Source organism: Artibeus jamaicensis, unplaced genomic scaffold (assembly GCF_021234435.1).
Source record: "Artibeus jamaicensis isolate MK-2021 breed Jamaican fruit bat unplaced genomic scaffold, CSHL_Jam_final contig_402, whole genome shotgun sequence".
Classification (NCBI taxonomy): Eukaryota; Metazoa; Chordata; class Mammalia; order Chiroptera; family Phyllostomidae; genus Artibeus; species Artibeus jamaicensis.
The window spans coordinates 8,888,811-8,907,617 of record NW_026521818.1 but is presented as its reverse complement, the minus strand read 5'-3'; the positions used below and the strand labels follow the sequence as shown (position 1 = coordinate 8,907,617).

The 18,807-nt window shown below is 38.2% G+C and overlaps 1 protein-coding gene across 3 annotated transcripts in view; it reads left to right on the top strand.

Annotated features, from left to right (window-relative positions):
- The first annotated feature begins 1,476 nt into the window (after nucleotides 1-1,476).
- FEM1C (fem-1 homolog C) overlaps nucleotides 1,477-18,807 on the top strand; it is a 28,146-nt gene continuing 10,815 nt past the window's right edge. The window contains exons 1-2 of one of the 3 annotated variants that reach the window (XM_037163552.2): nucleotides 1,477-1,654; nucleotides 2,608-3,341. In XM_037163552.2, the coding sequence (XP_037019447.1) occupies nucleotides 2,798-3,341 (544 nt within the window). In that variant the 5' untranslated portion in view covers nucleotides 1,477-1,654; nucleotides 2,608-2,797. Of the gene's footprint in view, nucleotides 1,857-2,607; nucleotides 3,342-18,807 lie in introns of all 3 variants that reach the window. The other 2 variants (XM_037163551.2, XM_037163550.2) reach the window with 2 other exon arrangements.

Here is an 18,807-nt window from a genome sequence, read left to right as displayed (position 1 = left end):
GATGATTACATTTATAATGCTGGGGGTCAGAGAATGTCAACTGTATCTTTTCCTTTCTCCCAGTGGTACTAAGAAACTGTGTGTGAGAATTTAAGTTCCCCAAAATAAAGTGTTCAAGAGATTGAAGATTATAGGAGACCGTTCTGTGTGACATGGCACAGCTCCCACTCAGAAAGGCCAGCGGAAAGTGAGGTCTGGTGCACATGACCTACGCCCATGGATAGGTTCTCTCGTGGGGAATTAGACCTGCATTGTACCTAGGTTGCTTTGAGACTTGCTTTTGCTAAAACTCCCTCACCTGGAATTGAGGCAGAAAGTGCTTACTTTAACTTCCTAAAGTCTACGCTAAACCTTCCAAGGGTGAGTGAGACCAGTTCAACCACTTTTCCCTTTGCATTTGCAAATATCCTTCTTCTGCGATGTGATTAGTGGCATCCTCTCCTTTGTTTTCTCTAAAAGGTAACCACCTAAAGAGAACCTGTGCATAATAAATAAGAACCATCATATAATGTGCCCAGAAAAGCAATAAAAGCTTGTCAAGACAAGGGTTGAGGCGCTCTGCCCTTGAGAGAATGGTTGTGCCATCACTCTTCCTCCACAGGACTCAGTAGTCCATGTGAATTTCTCATGTCTCACCCACGATGTCTTGGGCCCCACAAGCTGGGGACTGTATCAGAAGATCTGTTTTTTCAAAAACGAACTTCTCATCATGACTCACTATAGGTGTTATTCCCCAAATACAGTTAAACTCTTCTTTAATCTAGTTTAATACATCTCATGTGTTAATATGATAAATTCCAGAAGTTTATTTCCTGCTATATGAAGTAGTAGTTTTCTCATTCATATTAACTGTTTAGTTTTCTTTTGTTTCCTGGTTATTCAGAGTTCAAGAAAGCAACCTTGCTTACTTGTACTGCTCTTAAGTTTTACCATTCTTTGTAGCCATTATATTTTTTCAAGTCCGCATTAAAATATATTAGTCATGTTTGGCAGCCTCCAAAACTAATAATTTCTCCTCCCTCCTTCCCTCTCTCTTTCTTTCTTTTTCTTTTTGAGATCTATGAGTGCGGTGTATTTCAGGGCCCACCAAAGGAAGGGCCCAACAAGCTAGCCTGAGAAAATGTGTGTGTGAGAGAGTAATGATGGTTACCACCACTCTGGGTTTCACGGCAGTGGGGACCCATGGTTTCCCCGAGACAAGCCTCGCAATACAGGCGCCGAAATCGCAGAAGACCGGAAGACCCCCGCCCCCCGCAGATATCCTCAGTTTACACAGGCCTCCGACTAACGCAGCGCTGCAAGACCCCGCCCCTTCTTAGCACCCAGTTGCCCACCAACCCTCCCGCGGAGCGTCTCGCTCCCGCACTTCCTCCTTCGGGCTCGTGGCCCCGCCCCCTCCGCGCCGGCCCGCCCCGGCCGGCCGCCCCGCCCCTAGGCTGTTGCTCCCTGCGGCCGCCGCCCTCCCCCGGCCCAATGGCGCGGCTGCCGCGTCAGTGATGTGGAGCTGTGCTCTGGCTCGTCCGGCCCCAGGCTCATAGCCCATTACACCATCCGCCGCGGCAGCCGCTGAAGCCCGCGTTGACTGGAAGGGCGGGAGGCAACTCAGCGGGGCGGGGCGAGCGGCGCGACCGGACTTATTCCTGTGGGGCGCAGGGTATGGAGGAACTGTGCGACCGGAGGCGGACTGGGGCGGTGGAGGCGAGGACAACGGTTTGAATTTGAAGAGGGCGGCCGTAGCCCCAGCTGCCAGCGGCGACTGGCAGGACTAGCCCACGGGCAGGTAGCCGTGACGGCGGCGGCCTGCGGGATCCCGGGCCCTGGCCTGAGGCGCCCGCGGGGAGGCCTGGGCGGGAAGGGTAAGGCGGGCGCCCCGGGCAGCTGAAGGTGGCAGCGGGCGGGAGGCCACAGGCTGGTAGGAGTCGGGAGGGGTCGTGGTCGGTGGAGGACCTTGGGGAGGAGCTGCTCGTGTCTGGAAAAGGTAGAAGTGAAGGTTCCGTAGGGGCGGCTGTGGTTTGGGGAGCAGCGAATCCCTTGGGGGCGGAGGGATCAAAACGGGGAGGGAGAAATTATGTGAAAGGCAGCCGGATTTCCTGAGAGCTTTGAGTAGCCTTAAAGGAAAGAAAATCTTTCGGGCGAGGGGGTTTGGCCCGAGCTGGCCGTGGTTGGTTGTGTCTGACTTTTTTGTTCCTCCACGAAACCCTTTCTGGCCACAGTGAGGCCTTCCAGCCTCGCGCCCTCGGTCAGCTCTCTGCAGCTGTAAGAGAAACAGTTCTGAACCCGCGTCTCCTGCCTCTTTCAGTTGTACTCTCCCTGGGCGTGTGTAGAACAAAACTAGAACTAAAGCGTGGCTAGATGGGAGGCGAGAAAACCGGTTGCCTATGGTGTTTAAATTTATAGTATATAGAGAAGAGACCGCCTCCCACCAAAACACTGGGGTCTCTATGCCTTTTTGTAGTCTCCTTTTTCACTTTGGGGGGGGCGGTGTTGGAGGCGGTGGTCTTTAAGGTATGGCTTTCCCTCCCTTCCCACAGAGGAGAAATGAAGAAAAACCAAAATGTTTTTGCCTTTGCCTATGGAAAATTCAAAACTACTCTTTCTCCCCTCTAGTTTGGTGTTCTGGTTGTCAGATGTCGGAAGGCAGTAGGACAGAACAAACTCACCGCGGTTTTATATCCGTCCTGGGGTGCAGTGATTAACAGCGAACTTTGGTTCCTGGAACTCTTGCCTGTGTCCATAGAGTTAAGCTGGAGCTTTGCTTTGAAGGATAAATAACACACAGCCTCTGAACTGGACATAAATGGATCTAAAGACAGCAGTATTTAATGCAGCTCGCGATGGCAAACTCCGGCTTCTCACCAAGTTGTTGGCAAGCAAGTCCAAAGAGGAGATTTCCTCCTTGATCTCTGAAAAAACAAATGGGGCCACGCCACTCTTGATGGCGGCCAGGTATGGTCACCTTGACATGGTGGAATTCCTCCTAGAGCAGTGCAGTGCCTCCATAGAAATTGGGGGCTCAGTCAATTTTGATGGTGAAACCATAGAGGGGGCCCCCCCGTTATGGGCCGCTTCTGCAGCAGGACATCTGAAGGTGGTTCAGTCTTTGTTAAATCATGGAGCGTCTGTCAACAACACGACTTTAACCAATTCAACTCCTCTTAGAGCTGCCTGTTTCGATGGCCATTTGGAAATCGTGAAGTACCTTGTAGAACACAAAGCTGATTTGGAAGTGTCTAACCGACATGGGCATACCTGCTTAATGATTTCATGTTACAAAGGACACAAAGAGATTGCTCAGTATTTACTCGAAAAGGGGGCAGATGTTAATAGAAAAAGTGTTAAAGGTGAGTTCCATTTCCTTTTTAATTATTTTAATTGTTTACACTTATTTTCTGGAAACTTGATACATAAGTATAAGCATTGGTGTTGATTGAATAAGCCAAAACTGACAGAATTGTTTTGATTATGTATACCTTCCAGTGTAACCTTGTTGATTGTTTCTGTGACATTTGATAACATTGAACAAATGTTATAAAAAAGATCCCTATCCGCTATGTTAAGCAGCATTTTCTGTCCCTTACTTGTAGTAACTTCTAATTCCTGGGGAATGGGTTCTTCAAAGTTACAGGGCATGTTAGTGGCAGTGGGATCTGAGGCCTTCGGTTGTATTTAATCTTTTTGAGAATATACTTCAATGTAATATATTTTTCTTAGCTTTCATTTTTTTTTTTTAGAACACCCTTGGAGTAGAAACTACTATATTTAGTCAGTCATTTTATTGTTTATCTTAGGTAGGCATTTCTTTTGTTGTTCTGTCAGGAAAGGCTAGGCCAAACCGACCTAGAGGGATTAATATCGATGGAAAAGGAGAAAAATCTGTTCTCCTTTTGTGTGGCCAGGAGAAAATCTTTTTGTATAGAACATATATTAAATATAGTAAGAAAGAAAACAGATTTTTAAAAACTGCTAACAATACTGAGAGCAAAACAAGGATTAGGTTAAACAAATGTGGATTTGTTGGCTAGCAACAGCGTAAACAACCTTTGTCCAGAAGAGCTCAGGTTTACAATTGTGTATAATTTCCAGCAATTGTAATGAATTTAAAGCAGCAAATGATAGTTTAGAATTATTTTAAACCCTTAAAAAAACAACTGGTAGTATAATTTTGATACTTGAAAACCTGTTTTTCTTAAACATTTATTTATACAGCAGCAAAATATTTTACTGCTTAATTTTTAAAAAAACCTATTGTATTAAAACTTAAAAGTAGCATACAGACATGGTAAAAAAATATTCAAACAGTACGTATATGTTTACAGTGTTTATAATGAAAAGTAAGTTTTTGTTGTGTTTGTGTGTCCTAGAACTAAGACAAGTATACTTCTCTATTATTCTCCCCATTTATCTGTTAGTTGATACATACTGTTTTTTAAAAAAATCTTAATTTACCTTGGATGTCATTCAGCTTCAATACATATACAGTTACCTCAGTCTGTTTCATGGCTACACAGTACTTCATTGTATGTAAGGTATTTATCAGGTCTCTATTGATGGACACTTTGGTCATATCCTTTACAAACAATGCCGCTGCAAATATTCTTGAACAAACATGTGTCTTGGCACACTTGTGTGAGAATAGCTATTTTATAAATAATTACAACTGGAATTGCTGAATCAAAGTAAATGTGCATTTATCATTTTGGTAGTGTCTGACTTCCTTTCAGAGATGCTAAACCACAGTTGTAGTGCATACAGTTACTGAATACATTTATTAAAGTTACTACCTTTAAGAAAAGATTTGTTATAAAAATACAACGTGCTCATTGTGATTTTTCTGAAAATGTTTTTCCCCCAGAGGAAATATAAAAATATCAAAAAATCCAAACACTTAGAGATAACCCTTTTAAAGATGTTTCTAAATTTATACATAGATATGTGTATGCAGTTTTATTTTATATGCTCTTCTGTAACCTATTTTTAGCTTAATAAATGTTATCTTTAATGTCATTAATTTTAGTTCTTTGATTTCAGTAGCTACATACTCTTGTATTAATGGAGTTTTATGTTGCTTCTGGCTTTTCAGTAAGCATTCTTATCAGTATTTTCAACTGTTCCTCACGATTTTTTAATCATTTTTATTATTGTTTTTGCTTTATTTTATTATCTTTAATTCTTTTGTTTTTTAATATATTTTATTGATTATGCTATTACAGTTGCCCCATTTTCCTTCCTTCACTCCCCTCCACCCTGCACACCCCCTCCCACCCACTTTCCCCCCCTTCAGTTCATGTCCATGTGTCCTACATATAAGTTCTTTGGCTTCTACTTTTCCCATACTATTCTTACCCTCCCCCTATTTTCTACCTACCATCTATGTTACTTATTCTTTCTACCTTTTCCCCCCTCCCCCTCCCATTCTCCTGTTGATAACCCTCCATGTGATCTCCATTTCTGTGGTTTTATTCCTATTCTAGCTTTTTTTTTTTTTTAAGATTTTATTTATCTTTAGAGAGGAAGGGAAGGAGAGAAGGAGAGAAATATCAATGTATGGTTGACTCTCGTGAGTCCCCTGCTGGGCACTGCAACCCAGGCATGTGCCCTGACTGGGAATCGAACTGTCATCGTGTGATTCACAGGCCCGAGCTCAATCCAGTGAGCTACACCAGCCAGGGCTGTTTGTTTTTGTTTTAGGTTCAGTTGTTGATAGTTGTGAGTTTGTTGTCATTTTTATTGTGGGTTTATTGTTCATATTTTCATCTACTTTTTCTCAGATAAGTCCCTTTAACATTTCATATAATAAGGGCTTGGTGATGATGAACTCCTTTAACTTGACCTTATCTGGGAAGCACTTCATCTGCCCTTCCATTCTAAATGAAAACTTTGCTAGATAGAGCAATCTTGGATGGAGGTCCTTGCCTTTCATGACTTGGAATACTTGTTTCCAGCCCCTTCTTGCCTGTAAGGTTTCTTTCGAGAGATCAACTGGGAGTCCTATGGATACTCCCTTGTAGATAACTGCCTCCTTATCTCATACTGCTTTTAGGATTCTCTCCTTCATTTTAATCTTGGGTAATGTAATTATGATGTACCTTGGTGTGTTCCTCTTTGGGTCCAACTTCTTTGGGACTCTCTGAGCTTCCTGGAAGTCTGTTTCCTTTGTCAGATTGCGGGAGTTCACCTTTATTATTTGTTCAAACAACTTTTCCACTTGTTCTTCCTCTTCTTCTGGTACTCCCATAATTTGGATGTTGGAATGATTAAAGGTGCCCTGGAGGTTCCTAAGCCTCTCCTCATTTTTTTGAATTCTTGTTTCTTCATTCTTTTCTATTTGGTCATTTTTTCTTCCTTCTGGTTCACTCCATTGATTCGAGTTCCAGTTTCCTTCCCATCACTATTGATTCCCTGTACATTTTTCTTTATTTCACTTAGTGTAGTTTTCTTTTTATCATCTAATTTGCGACCAAATTCAACCAATTCTGTGAGCATCCTGATCAGCTGTGTTTTGAAATGTGCTTCTGGTAGATTGGCTGTCTCTTTGTTGCTTAGTTGTATTTTTTCTGGAGCTTTGATCTGTTCTTTCCTTTGAGCCGTTTTTTTGGTCTTGATGTGCCTGCTATGTAGTGAGGGGCGAATCCTTAGGTGTTCACCAGGGCAGGGTAACCCACATTGTTGGATTGTGACACTGTATGTGGGAAGGGGTCCGAGAGGGAACAATGGTGCTTGCTCTGCTCTCCTGCTTCCCACAAGCAAATTGAGCCCTTTTGGTGCTGATTCCCATGTGGGTAGGCTTGTGTACATTCTAGGGGCTTGTGGGTCTCTCCAACAAACTCTCCTGTGAAGCTGGGAGTTTCTCCCACTGCCACCTCAGCCTCCATAGGTGTTTTCAGTCAGTGGTTTGAGTCTTTATTTCCCTGTGCTGGAGCCCTGGGTCGTGCAGTCTGTCCTGCTGCCCCTTTGTTTCTCCTGGTTTATCTGCTTGTGAATTTGGGACTGCCCGGTCCACTGGCCCCTGCCTTGCCTGCCTGAGTCCTCTACCACTGCCTTGACAAGAGTTCTTTCCGCCCCAGCTGCCGGAGTCCTCCCCTCCTACCTACTGGTCTGGATGAATGTTTCTTTAACTCCTTGGTTGTCGGACTTCCATACAGTTTGATTTTCTGTCAGTTTTGGTTGATTTTTGTTTTTAAATTGTTGTCCTCCTTTTGGTTGTGCGAATGTAATGTTTAGGACTTTCTTTGTTTCTTTGTTTTGGACTTTTTACTGATCTGCCTAATGATGGACAGATTACTGTTGAACTCATGTATTTGAAGTAAAATTGGGGTATGTTTTAAATTCTTATGTCATTGTAGAGATGAGTACTGGTACTCTTTCCTGTGTGCTTTTCAAAACTGCTTTATATACTTCTAGAGATACAATATTTGAGAAAACTATACTGTAAATAGTTAATTTTTTTGTGAGCATTTTCCCTAATAAACTGTAAGCAGTATTTAACTTGATTACCTTTGGTATTTTACAAGAATATTCCTTTTAATCACTATTTTCATATAGCTGTGTATGTAAGCATGTGTATACTCCCTATTTTGGCCAGTGGTCTACTTATTCTAGTCATTTTTTCCCCAGTGTCAATATCAAATATTTATGTCTTCCAAAAATATACATAACCTCTATATTACTTTGTGGGCAGTAGTCTTACCTCACATGGTGCATTTTAATTTCAACAATAATTTTTAATGATTGTTGGGGTAGATTAATGTACATCATACCGTACCCTGTTCTGATCCTGAAGCTTCCATTCTTTGATAATCACTCTCATTGACTCTTCAGTTTTTTTAAGCTGTGTAGTGGTGTCCAACCTTTTGGTGTCTCTGGGCCACACTAGGAGAGTTGTCTTGGGCTGCACATTAAATACACAAGCACTGATGAAAACAAAAAAAAATCTCATAACGTTTTAAGTAAATTTACGATTTTGTGTTGGGCCGCATTCATAGCCATCCTGGACCACATGCAGCCTGTGGGCCATGGGTTGGACACCCCTGAAAAGGGGCTACAAAATGCAGGAACCAATTAAAACTGAGGCAGGAACACTGGAGAAGGATCTGATAGAGAGCATTTAGAAAAATCTTTCCCACATTTTTACTCCCATCCAAAAAAAATGGAAAAGACTGATAAGACTAGGGTTAAAATGGAATAATTTCTCAGGAAACTTTTGCCAGCCATTGGAAATGTTTTGGAAGGAAGAAAATGCAAATAGATTGTGCTTGATCTGCTTAAATATAAAATGTATGTGACTTCTACATTCCATTTTTAATAGGTAGTTGGCATTTGAGTATATTATTTTATCTCTATCCATTACTTTTTAACAGGCTGTTGGCATTTTGAACATGTTTTAACCTCAGGTGGAATTCATTCATTAATGGAGAGGTCATTTATTGAATTGCCTCAGTGTGCCAGGCTGTTAGACTTAGGATATACAAAGATGAGTAAGACAAGATATCCAGTCCTTGATTTTTTGCCCTTGAGCTCATGGTTTGGTCTGAGAGACAGGTTCATAAGCAGATACTTAAACCACAATATGGTAATTGGAACAGTAGTACTTTATTAGATATTTGGAAATACTTTATCCCTAAACAACTCATTACCTGAGGGGGGACAGTGGATTATGGTACTTCTTTCTCCATGGCATTCAAAAAGGAGAGAAAAACTTTGAGATATTTAGAAATAACTGCTCCAGTTTAACAGTTGATTTTTGAGACAGGAGAGTTGGTTGCTATTTAAAACTATATAGACCCCAAATCAGAAGTGATTACACAAGCCAGTCTTAGAACTGTCACATTGATCTCAGCACTTTATGGTTTTAGTCATCTTTGGTTTTCTTTTGTTCTTATTATTTCTTTTAAAACTTAGAATAGGACTTTGCAGATGTATGGTAAAGTTAATTAAAGCCCTTCAATTATGCTTTTATACAAAAACTCAACTGGTAATTGAGCAGCTGAAAGTGATTGGGCACTACAGACCAGTGGAAGAGCTCTGAGTTGGGATTGGGGAGGCTGACCCTAGAGCAGCAGTCCTCAACCTTTTTGGCACCAGGGACTGGCTTCATGGAAGACAATTTTTCCATGGACGGCAGTGGAGGGACAGGGGGAGAGATGGTTTTGGGATGATTCGGGTGGATTACATTCAAGCTCATTGCTGTGCAACCCAGTTCCTAATAGGATCGGTATCAGTCTGTAACTCAGAGGTTGGGGACCTTTGCCCTAGAGGACACATTATCCTCATACATGGGCCGCTCATTTTAGATACACAGGTAATTATGTAAATTGGTAAGAATATAATTATTGTGCATTTTCTGTAGGCAAGGCATTGTGTTGGACATTGTGGAGGCTATCAGAAGGTTCAGGACATCACGTTTGTCAATTGCTAAAGGAACAGTATAAGTCTATGTTGTAGGATTTCATAAAAGTGTACTGACTAGAAAGGCTTCCATGGAGAAGTTGAATTGGGCCTTGAAAGGATTGTTGGGATTCAAATCTGCAAAAGGCATTTGATACAGTTTTTAACGCTTAGGAAATGGCATAAAGAAAGCTACATTGAGAAATATGCTTGGAGGGTCCAGGAATTGGGAAGCAGGTATGCTGTTTAAACCAAAGGGCACTCAGCTAAATTATTGAGTTGGTCAAAAAGTCCGTACTGTGGCTCTAGTAGTGCCTAGTTGTCATTAACTTCATTCAAAACAATTTTGTTAGATTATATTGTCACAGCCGTCATATTGGTATGCATTAAAAAAACATCAAAATTGGTGAATTTTTGTGTAACCATTTTAATACTGAAGATGGAAGAAAATATGCAACATTTTCAGTGTATTATGCTTTATTATTTCAAGAAAGGTAAAAATGCAACCAAAACACAAAAAAGATTTGTGCAGTTTATGGAGAAAGCGCTATGACTGATTGAAAATGTCAAAAGTCCTTTGCAGTGTTTCATGCTGGAGATTTCTCGTGGGATGATTGATGCTCTCCACACTCAGGTAGAACAGTTGAAGTTGATAGCGATCAGATAGAGACATTAATTGAGAACAATGTTATATATACTATGTGGGAGATAGCCAACATACTTAAAATATCCAAATCAATAAAGTTACTGGTGAAAAAGAAGAATGTGTCTTATGTTATGGAAAAAGCATATAAAAAAAGCACTTTTTGGCCAATCTAGTACATTTCTAATTAGCTCTTTGAAGCTGGAGACCTAGTGTTTGTGTGCATGCATTAGAAAGAGTATCTGGCCCAGAGTGTCTACTTGGCTGATGGGCTTGTTAAATGAATGTCATGGATTAAAGAGGAAAGGTGAGAAGCTCTTTGCTAGCAAGGACTGTGTTTTGTAGTCCTTCCAGTGTGGAAATAAACACAGGAAAATTGACAATAATTGTGAAAAATGAGTGGCACAGATACAATTCTGTACAGGTTTAGAAAAGGGAGAAATTCATGTAGGCTCATGTTAAATGTAGCTAGTATGTAAGATTTTTGAGAGAGCTAGTTTGCACAGTTTATGTGCCTTTTTGTTATGGATATTTTCTAACTCTTATGTAGGAATAGAGAAGAATACATGGAACCACTATGTGTTTATAACCTTGCATCACCAATTATCCACATTTTCCAAAGTTTTAAAAAATATATTCTCCTCTCATTTTGTTTCTTGCAGTAGTTTAAAGCAAAATTTGCCCCAGGCATTATATTCTCTCCCACAGTATAGGTATTTGAGGGTATAGATGTATCTCAGTCAAGAAAATGTAAATGAAAGAAAGAAATTACATATGTTACTGTTAACACAAAGGAATTTCAACTAAAAATATACTCTATAAATTAACTGTTAGTATTAAGGTAATGGACAAAGATAACAATTGTTGTCATACAGGTAAGTTATTCCAGTGTACTACAGGACTATCTGAGAGTGTTGGAAGATGTTTTCTTTTCCTTCGTGACTTCTCACCTGTTGTTACCTCAACATACCTACTTGTAGAGAATAGTAAAAAGGAGAGACTTAAACTTTTATTTACCCTGTAACATCTGTATTTATTTGGATTTAAAAATGTTTAAATAATTGACAGGTTGAACTTACTAGCATTTTGATCCCAGATTATCAAGTTGCTCCTGCAAGTTGTTCTGTGTTAATTGTTTTTCCCTCTTGTTTCTCCTTGTACTGTCTCTTTAATCCCAGGAAATTTGGCCTAATTGGAGAAGCAAAGCTGTAGATGACATGTAAATTGAGTTCAGTAGGAAAGTAGTGTATTGCTCTATCCTTGGAGATTGGATTTTGAAATGTGAATCCTCATAGAATTGAAGTTGAATTGAAATGAATAAATCCTTAGTACTGCTGCTATTTCAAGAGCTGTAGGCAGCACCAGCTTAAGGCAGATATTAAGTTTTACTTAATGACCTGTGGGTAGATGTGGTTCTCTCACTGAGTTCATCTGTATCAGATTTTCCAAGAATGATTAATTAAATTTGTTTGATTAAGACAAAATTCGGGAAGCCCTTGGCATTCTTAAGATTTAGTCTGTTGAAACATCAGGAATGTATGTGATGGAAGAGCAAGGTGGAAGTGTTTTGGAGAGGCCCAAGCAAAGGAGTCACAAGGATGCAAATTTGATTAAAACATCTCTTTCTCTTTTTTTCTCTCCTTTTGGGAAGAGCTGTTGTTGAATAGAATGACTTAGAGAGGCCAGAAAAGGAAATTTTAATGAAATCTGAATTGTAATGTTGATGTTTTCATCAACTTTATGTTGTGTCATTTTCATCAAATTACACTAATATTAGTTAGTCCTGATTCCTTAGTTCACATACTCTTAGCCTTGAAAATTCTACTTAATATCAAGACCCATTTCAAAGGCAGTTTTTCATCTTCCCGCTCAGAGGTAAGAATGCCTCTATGGATGCATGTATTTTTTAGCATTTAATTTTGTCATGAGCTCAAGGACTTGTATTGTTCAACTTCTGTATGTTCCTAACTCAGTGCCTTATGCAAAAAATTAATGAAGGGAAGGCACATGGTAATCTTAGTACAGTTAGCCTTTGATTCTATTTTGTTCATCTTTCACCTCAAACTCCTGTCCTTGCGTATCTTAGAATATGCATGGGGAAGTGAAACATTCTAAGCAGAGGAATCTTCTACTGCTTCTTTGATATCCTAAGGTGTTTCTGCTCCTCACTTCCTCCTTCAATATATACCAGTTAGTTATTCCAGGATTAAACTATTGGAATCAGCATTTACAGTTGAACTGCTCACCCTTTCCTCATCTTTATAAATGGACCTCTTACGGACTCAGCTTAGTCCCAGATACAAAGTTGAAGAGTGGTGATGCCAGCATAGTGATGCCAGGCTAAACAGGTCCTATTGTAGCCGATTTGGGCATTTCCAGACAAATCTGTTACAATAAAAGGCCCTTTCATTGTTGCTAATATCAGTAAAAATTTACACTTTTACCAAAAACCACAAGTACTTTGATTTTAAAACAGCTTTCACATACCATTCACCGATTTAAAGTGTACAAATCAGTGGTTTTAGTATGTTAACAGACTTGTGCAACCATCACCACAATCACCTTTTCATCCCCACCCATATCCCTGGCTAAAAAAACTCCACATCCATTAATAATCACTCCCATTCCCCCCTCCTCCCCAAATGCACTAGTTTTAGACAACCAGTAGTCTTTCTGTTTGTTATCAATTTGTCTGTTCTGGACATTTCATATAAATGGAATCATAATACAGGTCTTTTATAACTTCTTTCATTTAGCATGTTTTTATGGCTCATTCATGTGATCGCATGTCAAAACTTTATTTTTATTGTTGAATAATCCACTGTATAGATACACCACTTTTATTAGTTTATTACTTGATGGCCATTTGGGTTGTTTCTACTCTTTAGCTACTAGGAGTAATGCTGCTATGAATGATTGTATGTTTTCTTTTGAGCACAGGTAGGGATGGAATTGCTTGATCAACAGTAAATAACTCTGTTTAACCTTTTGAGGCACTTCTAAACTGTTCCAAAGCAGCTGACCGTTTTACATTTCTGTTAGCAATGTACTGACATTTGTTATTACCCTTCTTTTTAAGACAGCTATCTTCGTGGGTGTGAAGTTGTAGCTCGTTGTGGTTTTGATTTTTATTTCTCCAATGGCTAATGATGCTGATCTTTCCATAGTTCTTATTGGCCATTTGTATATCTTCTTTGGGGATGGGTCTGCATTTCCTTTGCACCTTTTTAAATCGTGTTACATTTTTGTTGCTGAGTTGTAAGAGTAATTTATATATTCTGAATACAAGTCCTTTATCAGATATGTGACTTGCAAATCTTTTCTTACATTTTTTTTATTGTTTCTCATTCTTTAGATGATGGTGTTGTTTACAGCAATTTCAATTATATTCTACAAAGTAATTTTTAAAAATTCGATTATGAATCACTTACCTAGGTTTGACTTAAACAAGAAAGCTTTTAGCAGTAGGCATCAGTAGTGTTCGTTAAAAGACCTGATGAAGTGCTAATCTTAGTTGCTGTGATTTTAAAGAGCCCTGTAATTTTTTGATAGCATGCACATGAAAGATAGGAATTCATGCTCAACCGTGATAGTTTTGGTTCATAGCAGTGGGGTTGAGATTTACTGATACCCATTACTACACAGATGGGAACTTTTCTGTGGATCAGCTGTGCAATCTAGTTGTAAAACACCCTATTTCTGCTATGGCATATCAGTGTTTAAATTTAAAGAGGAAGAGTAAAGTTTTGTTTCTATGTGGTGTAAAATAGGGCTGTGGCCTAATTCTCCTTTCAAACTTATATCACTTGATATAGCTATTAGAAGATATCTCAGCTATATGGCAAATACCATATTTTGCAGTGTATAATGTAGAGTTTTTTGCCAGATTTTTCAAGGGAAAAATAAGGATGTGCAATACACATGGGTAGTACTAATTCCATATCTATATAAATGTTTTTAATTCTTTTATTTATAATTATGCATTAAAAGTCTAACTCTAGAAAGCAATAATGATATCTGTATGCAAAATAATACCCTGGAATATGGTAATCGGTTTTGTTTCTAAGTATAAATAAATAAAGTTGAATTAAACAATTAAAATGAAAGAGCACTATATATGGAAGCGTGTTATACAGGGTAAAATACAGTATCTATATAGTAAGTCCTCACTAAAGGTTGTTGATGTTGACTTTAAGTGAAAGGATGTATAACGAAACCAATTTTACCAAAGGCTAATTGTTATATACAAGAGTTAAGTTCCTGTGACATCTCATCAATGTTATAACTAAACAATGCTGAATAAAACAACATTATTTGTGAATCTGCTGTATAGTAAACAAACAAAAAGATTCTTTCTCTGTTTCCTTGCTTCTAAATAGTAAAGGCCAGCAGCAAAGGTACCACTTGGAGCCGTCCCTAGGTCAGCTGAGTCAGATCTGCATTTTATTGTGATCCTCTGGTGATTTTGCACACAAAGGTTTGAGAAGCACAACTTTATCTGACTTATACTGAAAAAACACAAACACAAAGCTTGAACTGTGTGAAGATTTTCCAGACAGTGGAATCTATTGAATTGATGTTGTTAGAAGTACTACGGTAATTTATAACAAACACTTTGTGTTTGTTAAATATTTTACTGTCCTTATGAGGATAGTTTTGTTTCATTAAAAAGATGAATTAATTCTGTTTACTGTTTGGGAGTGGTTTAGAAGCTGATTTCATTCCAAATCTGGTGAGTCTACATAATCTCACCCAAATTGAGATATTTGTAAATGCTTTGAAATTTTTTTTATGATTTAAATGGTTGGTTGATAACATTCCATCAAACCAAAACTATCTGGTTTGGAGCCAGGAAACTCTTGGGGCTCAATATAGTTTTTATTCAAAATACTAGTCTGTTTCAGATTGCTTGATTTTTTAAAATCTTGACCCCATTGCTGTGCCCCTAAACTATCACAGTTGAGTGTGAATTCCTATTTTTTAGGTCTCTACTATCAAAATATTACAGGTCTCTTTATAGCAACTAAGATTAGCACTTCTGGTCTTTTAATGAATAGTATAACTTTTAGTGCCTGAGTATTTCCCATAATTTCTTTCCCTTAATAGCCATCTAAGAAGCATCCCAATGAATATGGCTACTTCTTATTCTTCTAAACTTTCTTAGCACTATTTAAGTTAGATGAAAATTAATGTATTTGGATCATACTATTTCATCTTCTGCAACAAAACTTAAACTGAATTAACACTTAGGGTACTGTTATCTTGAGTTTTAAGAATTGTCCATTTAACAAATATGTCTTTTGGGAAGTCATAAAAGTATTTTATTGTGAATTCATTTTCAGAAATTTTAATTTTTTTCTGCAAATTAACTTAATTGGGCATTGATAATTATATAATGCAGTGCTTCCCTCTTTTTTTAAAAGCTAAAGGTAAATTCCTTTAATTTTATTTCTTAACATCCTTAATTTTATTTAGGATGCCTGGTAATATTTTTGAACTCTGTGTACTATTTTCATTGTCTACTCTGAGGACCAAAATAACATTAAGGGGTAGAGGTACAAATTTTTTTTAAGTTTTATTTTTTTTTAACCTTCACCTGAGGGTATGTTTTTATTGATTGTAGAGAGGAAGGAAGGGAGATAGAGAAAAACATCAGTGTGAGAGAGAAGCACATTGATTGGCTGCCTCCTGTAAGCACCATCACTGTGGATAGAACTCATAACCTAGGTATGTGCCCTGACCAGGGATCGAACCCATTACCTTTTGGTGTATGGGGACAGTGCTCCAACCAACTGAGTCACCTGGCCAAGGCAGAAATACAAAATTTTTGAAAGTGTAATTATTGTATTTTGGAATTGTTTTAAAGAAACATATAAACCAGAAAAAGTGTTGGTATATGTTATTATCTAACAAAAGTTTAACAGAGTTACCTAGCACAAATTAAATATGATTTTATTGGTCTTTGGCATGTAACTTAGCGTAGACTAGTCACAAAATAGTGACTCAGTTTTTAAATTCAGCTTGTTATATTTTTCACAGAACTTGCATTATAGCATTGCTAAAGTTCTTGAATGAAACAAGTGATAAAGCAAAAATATATAGCCATATTTTGTTCTGTTGCATTTCACTTTATTGTACTTTGCAGATACTGTGTTTTTTACCAATTGAAAGTTTTTGGCAACCCTGCATCGAACAAGTCTGTTGGTGCCATTTTCCTAACAGCATTTGCTCACTTTGCGTCTCTGTGTCATTTTTTGATAATTCATTGTTTCAAACTTTTTTATTATTTGTTATGGTGACCTGTGATCAGTGACTTTTGATATTACTGTTATCATTGTTTTGGAGTACCACAAACCATGCCCATGTGATGATGAATTTAATCTGTAAATATTTTATGTATTCTGACTGTTCCACCAACTGGTTGTTCCATTATCTCTTTCCCTCTCCTCAAGCCTACCAATTTATTCCCTGAGACATGATAATATTGAAATTAGGCCAGTTAATAACCCTGTAATGGCTGTAAGTATTCACATGAAAGGAACAGTCAAAGTACCTCACTTTAAATCAGAAGCTAGAAGTGATCAAGCTTAATGTGGAAGGCATGCTAGATTTCTAGACAAAAGCTAGATCTCTTGTGCCGGTTAGCAGGTTGTTGATGCAAAGGAAAAGTTCTTGAAGGAAATTGAAAGTTATGTGCCAGTGAACACAAATGATAAGAAAGCGAAACAGCCTTAATTGCTGGTATGGAGAAAGTTTCAGTGGTCTGGATAAAAGATCACACCAGCCACAATGCTCCCTTAAGTCACAGCTTAATTTAGAGCAAGGCCTTAACTCTCTGTAATTGAAGGGAGAGAGAGGTGAGGAAACTGAGGAAGTAAAGTTTGAAGTTACCTGAGGTTGGTTCATAGGTTTAAGGAAAGAAAATGTTTCCATAACATAAAGTGCAAAGTGAACCAGCCAAGTGCTGCTACAGAAGATGCAGCAAGTTATCCAGAAGGTCGCTACACTAAACAACATATTTTCAGTGCAGACAAAACAGCCTTATATTGGAAGAAGATGCCATCTAGGACTTTAATAGCTAGAGAGAAGTCAGTGCCTGTCACCTTTATTTTAAGAAATTGCCACAGCCACCCCAACCTCAGCACCTACCACTCTTATTAATTAGCAGCCATCAACATCTAGGTAAAGACCCTCTGCCAGCAAAAAGATTATGACTTACTGACAGCTCAGATGATGGTTAGCATTATTTTTAGCAAGAATATATTTTTAAATTAGGCTTATGTACATTGTTATAGACATAATGCTATTGCATACTTAATAAATAGACCCCTTAATATAGTGTAAACATAATTTTATATGCACTGAAAACAACAACAACAAAAAATCATGTGATTTGCTTTATTGCAGTGGTCTGGAACTGAACCTGCAATATCTCTAAGGTATACCTGTATACAGTAAATATAGAAGACAACTGTTTATCTTTTTAAAAATTATTTATATATAGTAAGTCAGACAAACCCCAGAAACTGGAACATAAAGAGACATGTCATAAAAGAAAATAAAGTTTGTGAACAGATATGGAAAAATGTTCTATATAACTAGGTATCAAGGTAATGTAAATCAAAATTCAAAGATTGATTCCAGTCTTAGAAAGAATACTATAAAAGTGGGACTTTTGAAATATTTTATAATTCCTTTGAAAGTTAATTAAAAATGTGTTATTACACATTTGTGATCGTTTTAAGGTAGGCATTAACTTTTTTGTCATTTGTTTATAGAGTATAATTTATATACAATAAAATCCACCTTTTTTAGTATACAGTTCTGTAACTTTTGACAGTTATATACTGTAATTTAACTACCACTACAGTAAAGATAGAACAAAAGCTTCCTTCATGCCCCTTTGCAGTCAGCCCCTCTTCCAGCACCACCCCCTTGCCCTGCCCTGGCAATCATTGGTTTGTTATCTGTCCTTGTAGGTTTTTTTTTTTCCAATAAATTACTTTACTGTTGTTCAATTACAGTTGTCTGCATTTTCTCCCCACCACTCCCCCCCCCACCCCAGCCAAAGCCACCTCCCTTGCTTCCATCCTCCCCCTTGGTTTTGTTCATGTGTCTTTTACCGTAGTTCCTGAAAACCCTTTTCCCCACTGTCCCTTCCCCCCTCCCTTCTGATTATTGTTAGATTGTTCTTAATTTCAGTGTCTCTGGTTATATTTTGTTTGCTTTTTTTCTTTTGTTGATTATGTTCCAGTTAAAGATGAGGTCATATGGTATTTGTCCCTTACTGCCTGGCTTATTTCACATAGCATAATGACTCCAGTCCAAAAAAACCTATGTACCCCAATGTCCTTACGGTTTTCTAAGCACTAATTCTAATAGTGAAACTCTGAAACAGTGCTAATGTCCATTAACAGGGAAGTGTTTATATAAATTAGATGTCCATTAACGGGGATGTGTTTATGTAAATTATGACATGCCTCCTCACTTGACCCTTCACCATAAAGAAAATGATGTTCATGTAGACCATATGGTAATATAACATGACAAAAGGACCACGATTTAGGTGAAAAGCAGGCAACAGTTGTACATTACCGATTACAATGTTATCAAAACATACTATGTAAAAGAGACTTAGAGGCATCACAAAAATTATAGTTGCTTTAAAATTAGACTTTTTTTAAAAAAGCCTCTGTTTTCTATACTTTTAATTAGTGCTATAGGCTATAATTCAGAATATATTTTTAGTGTTTCCAGGGCTTAAAAGTTGTGGTTGGATA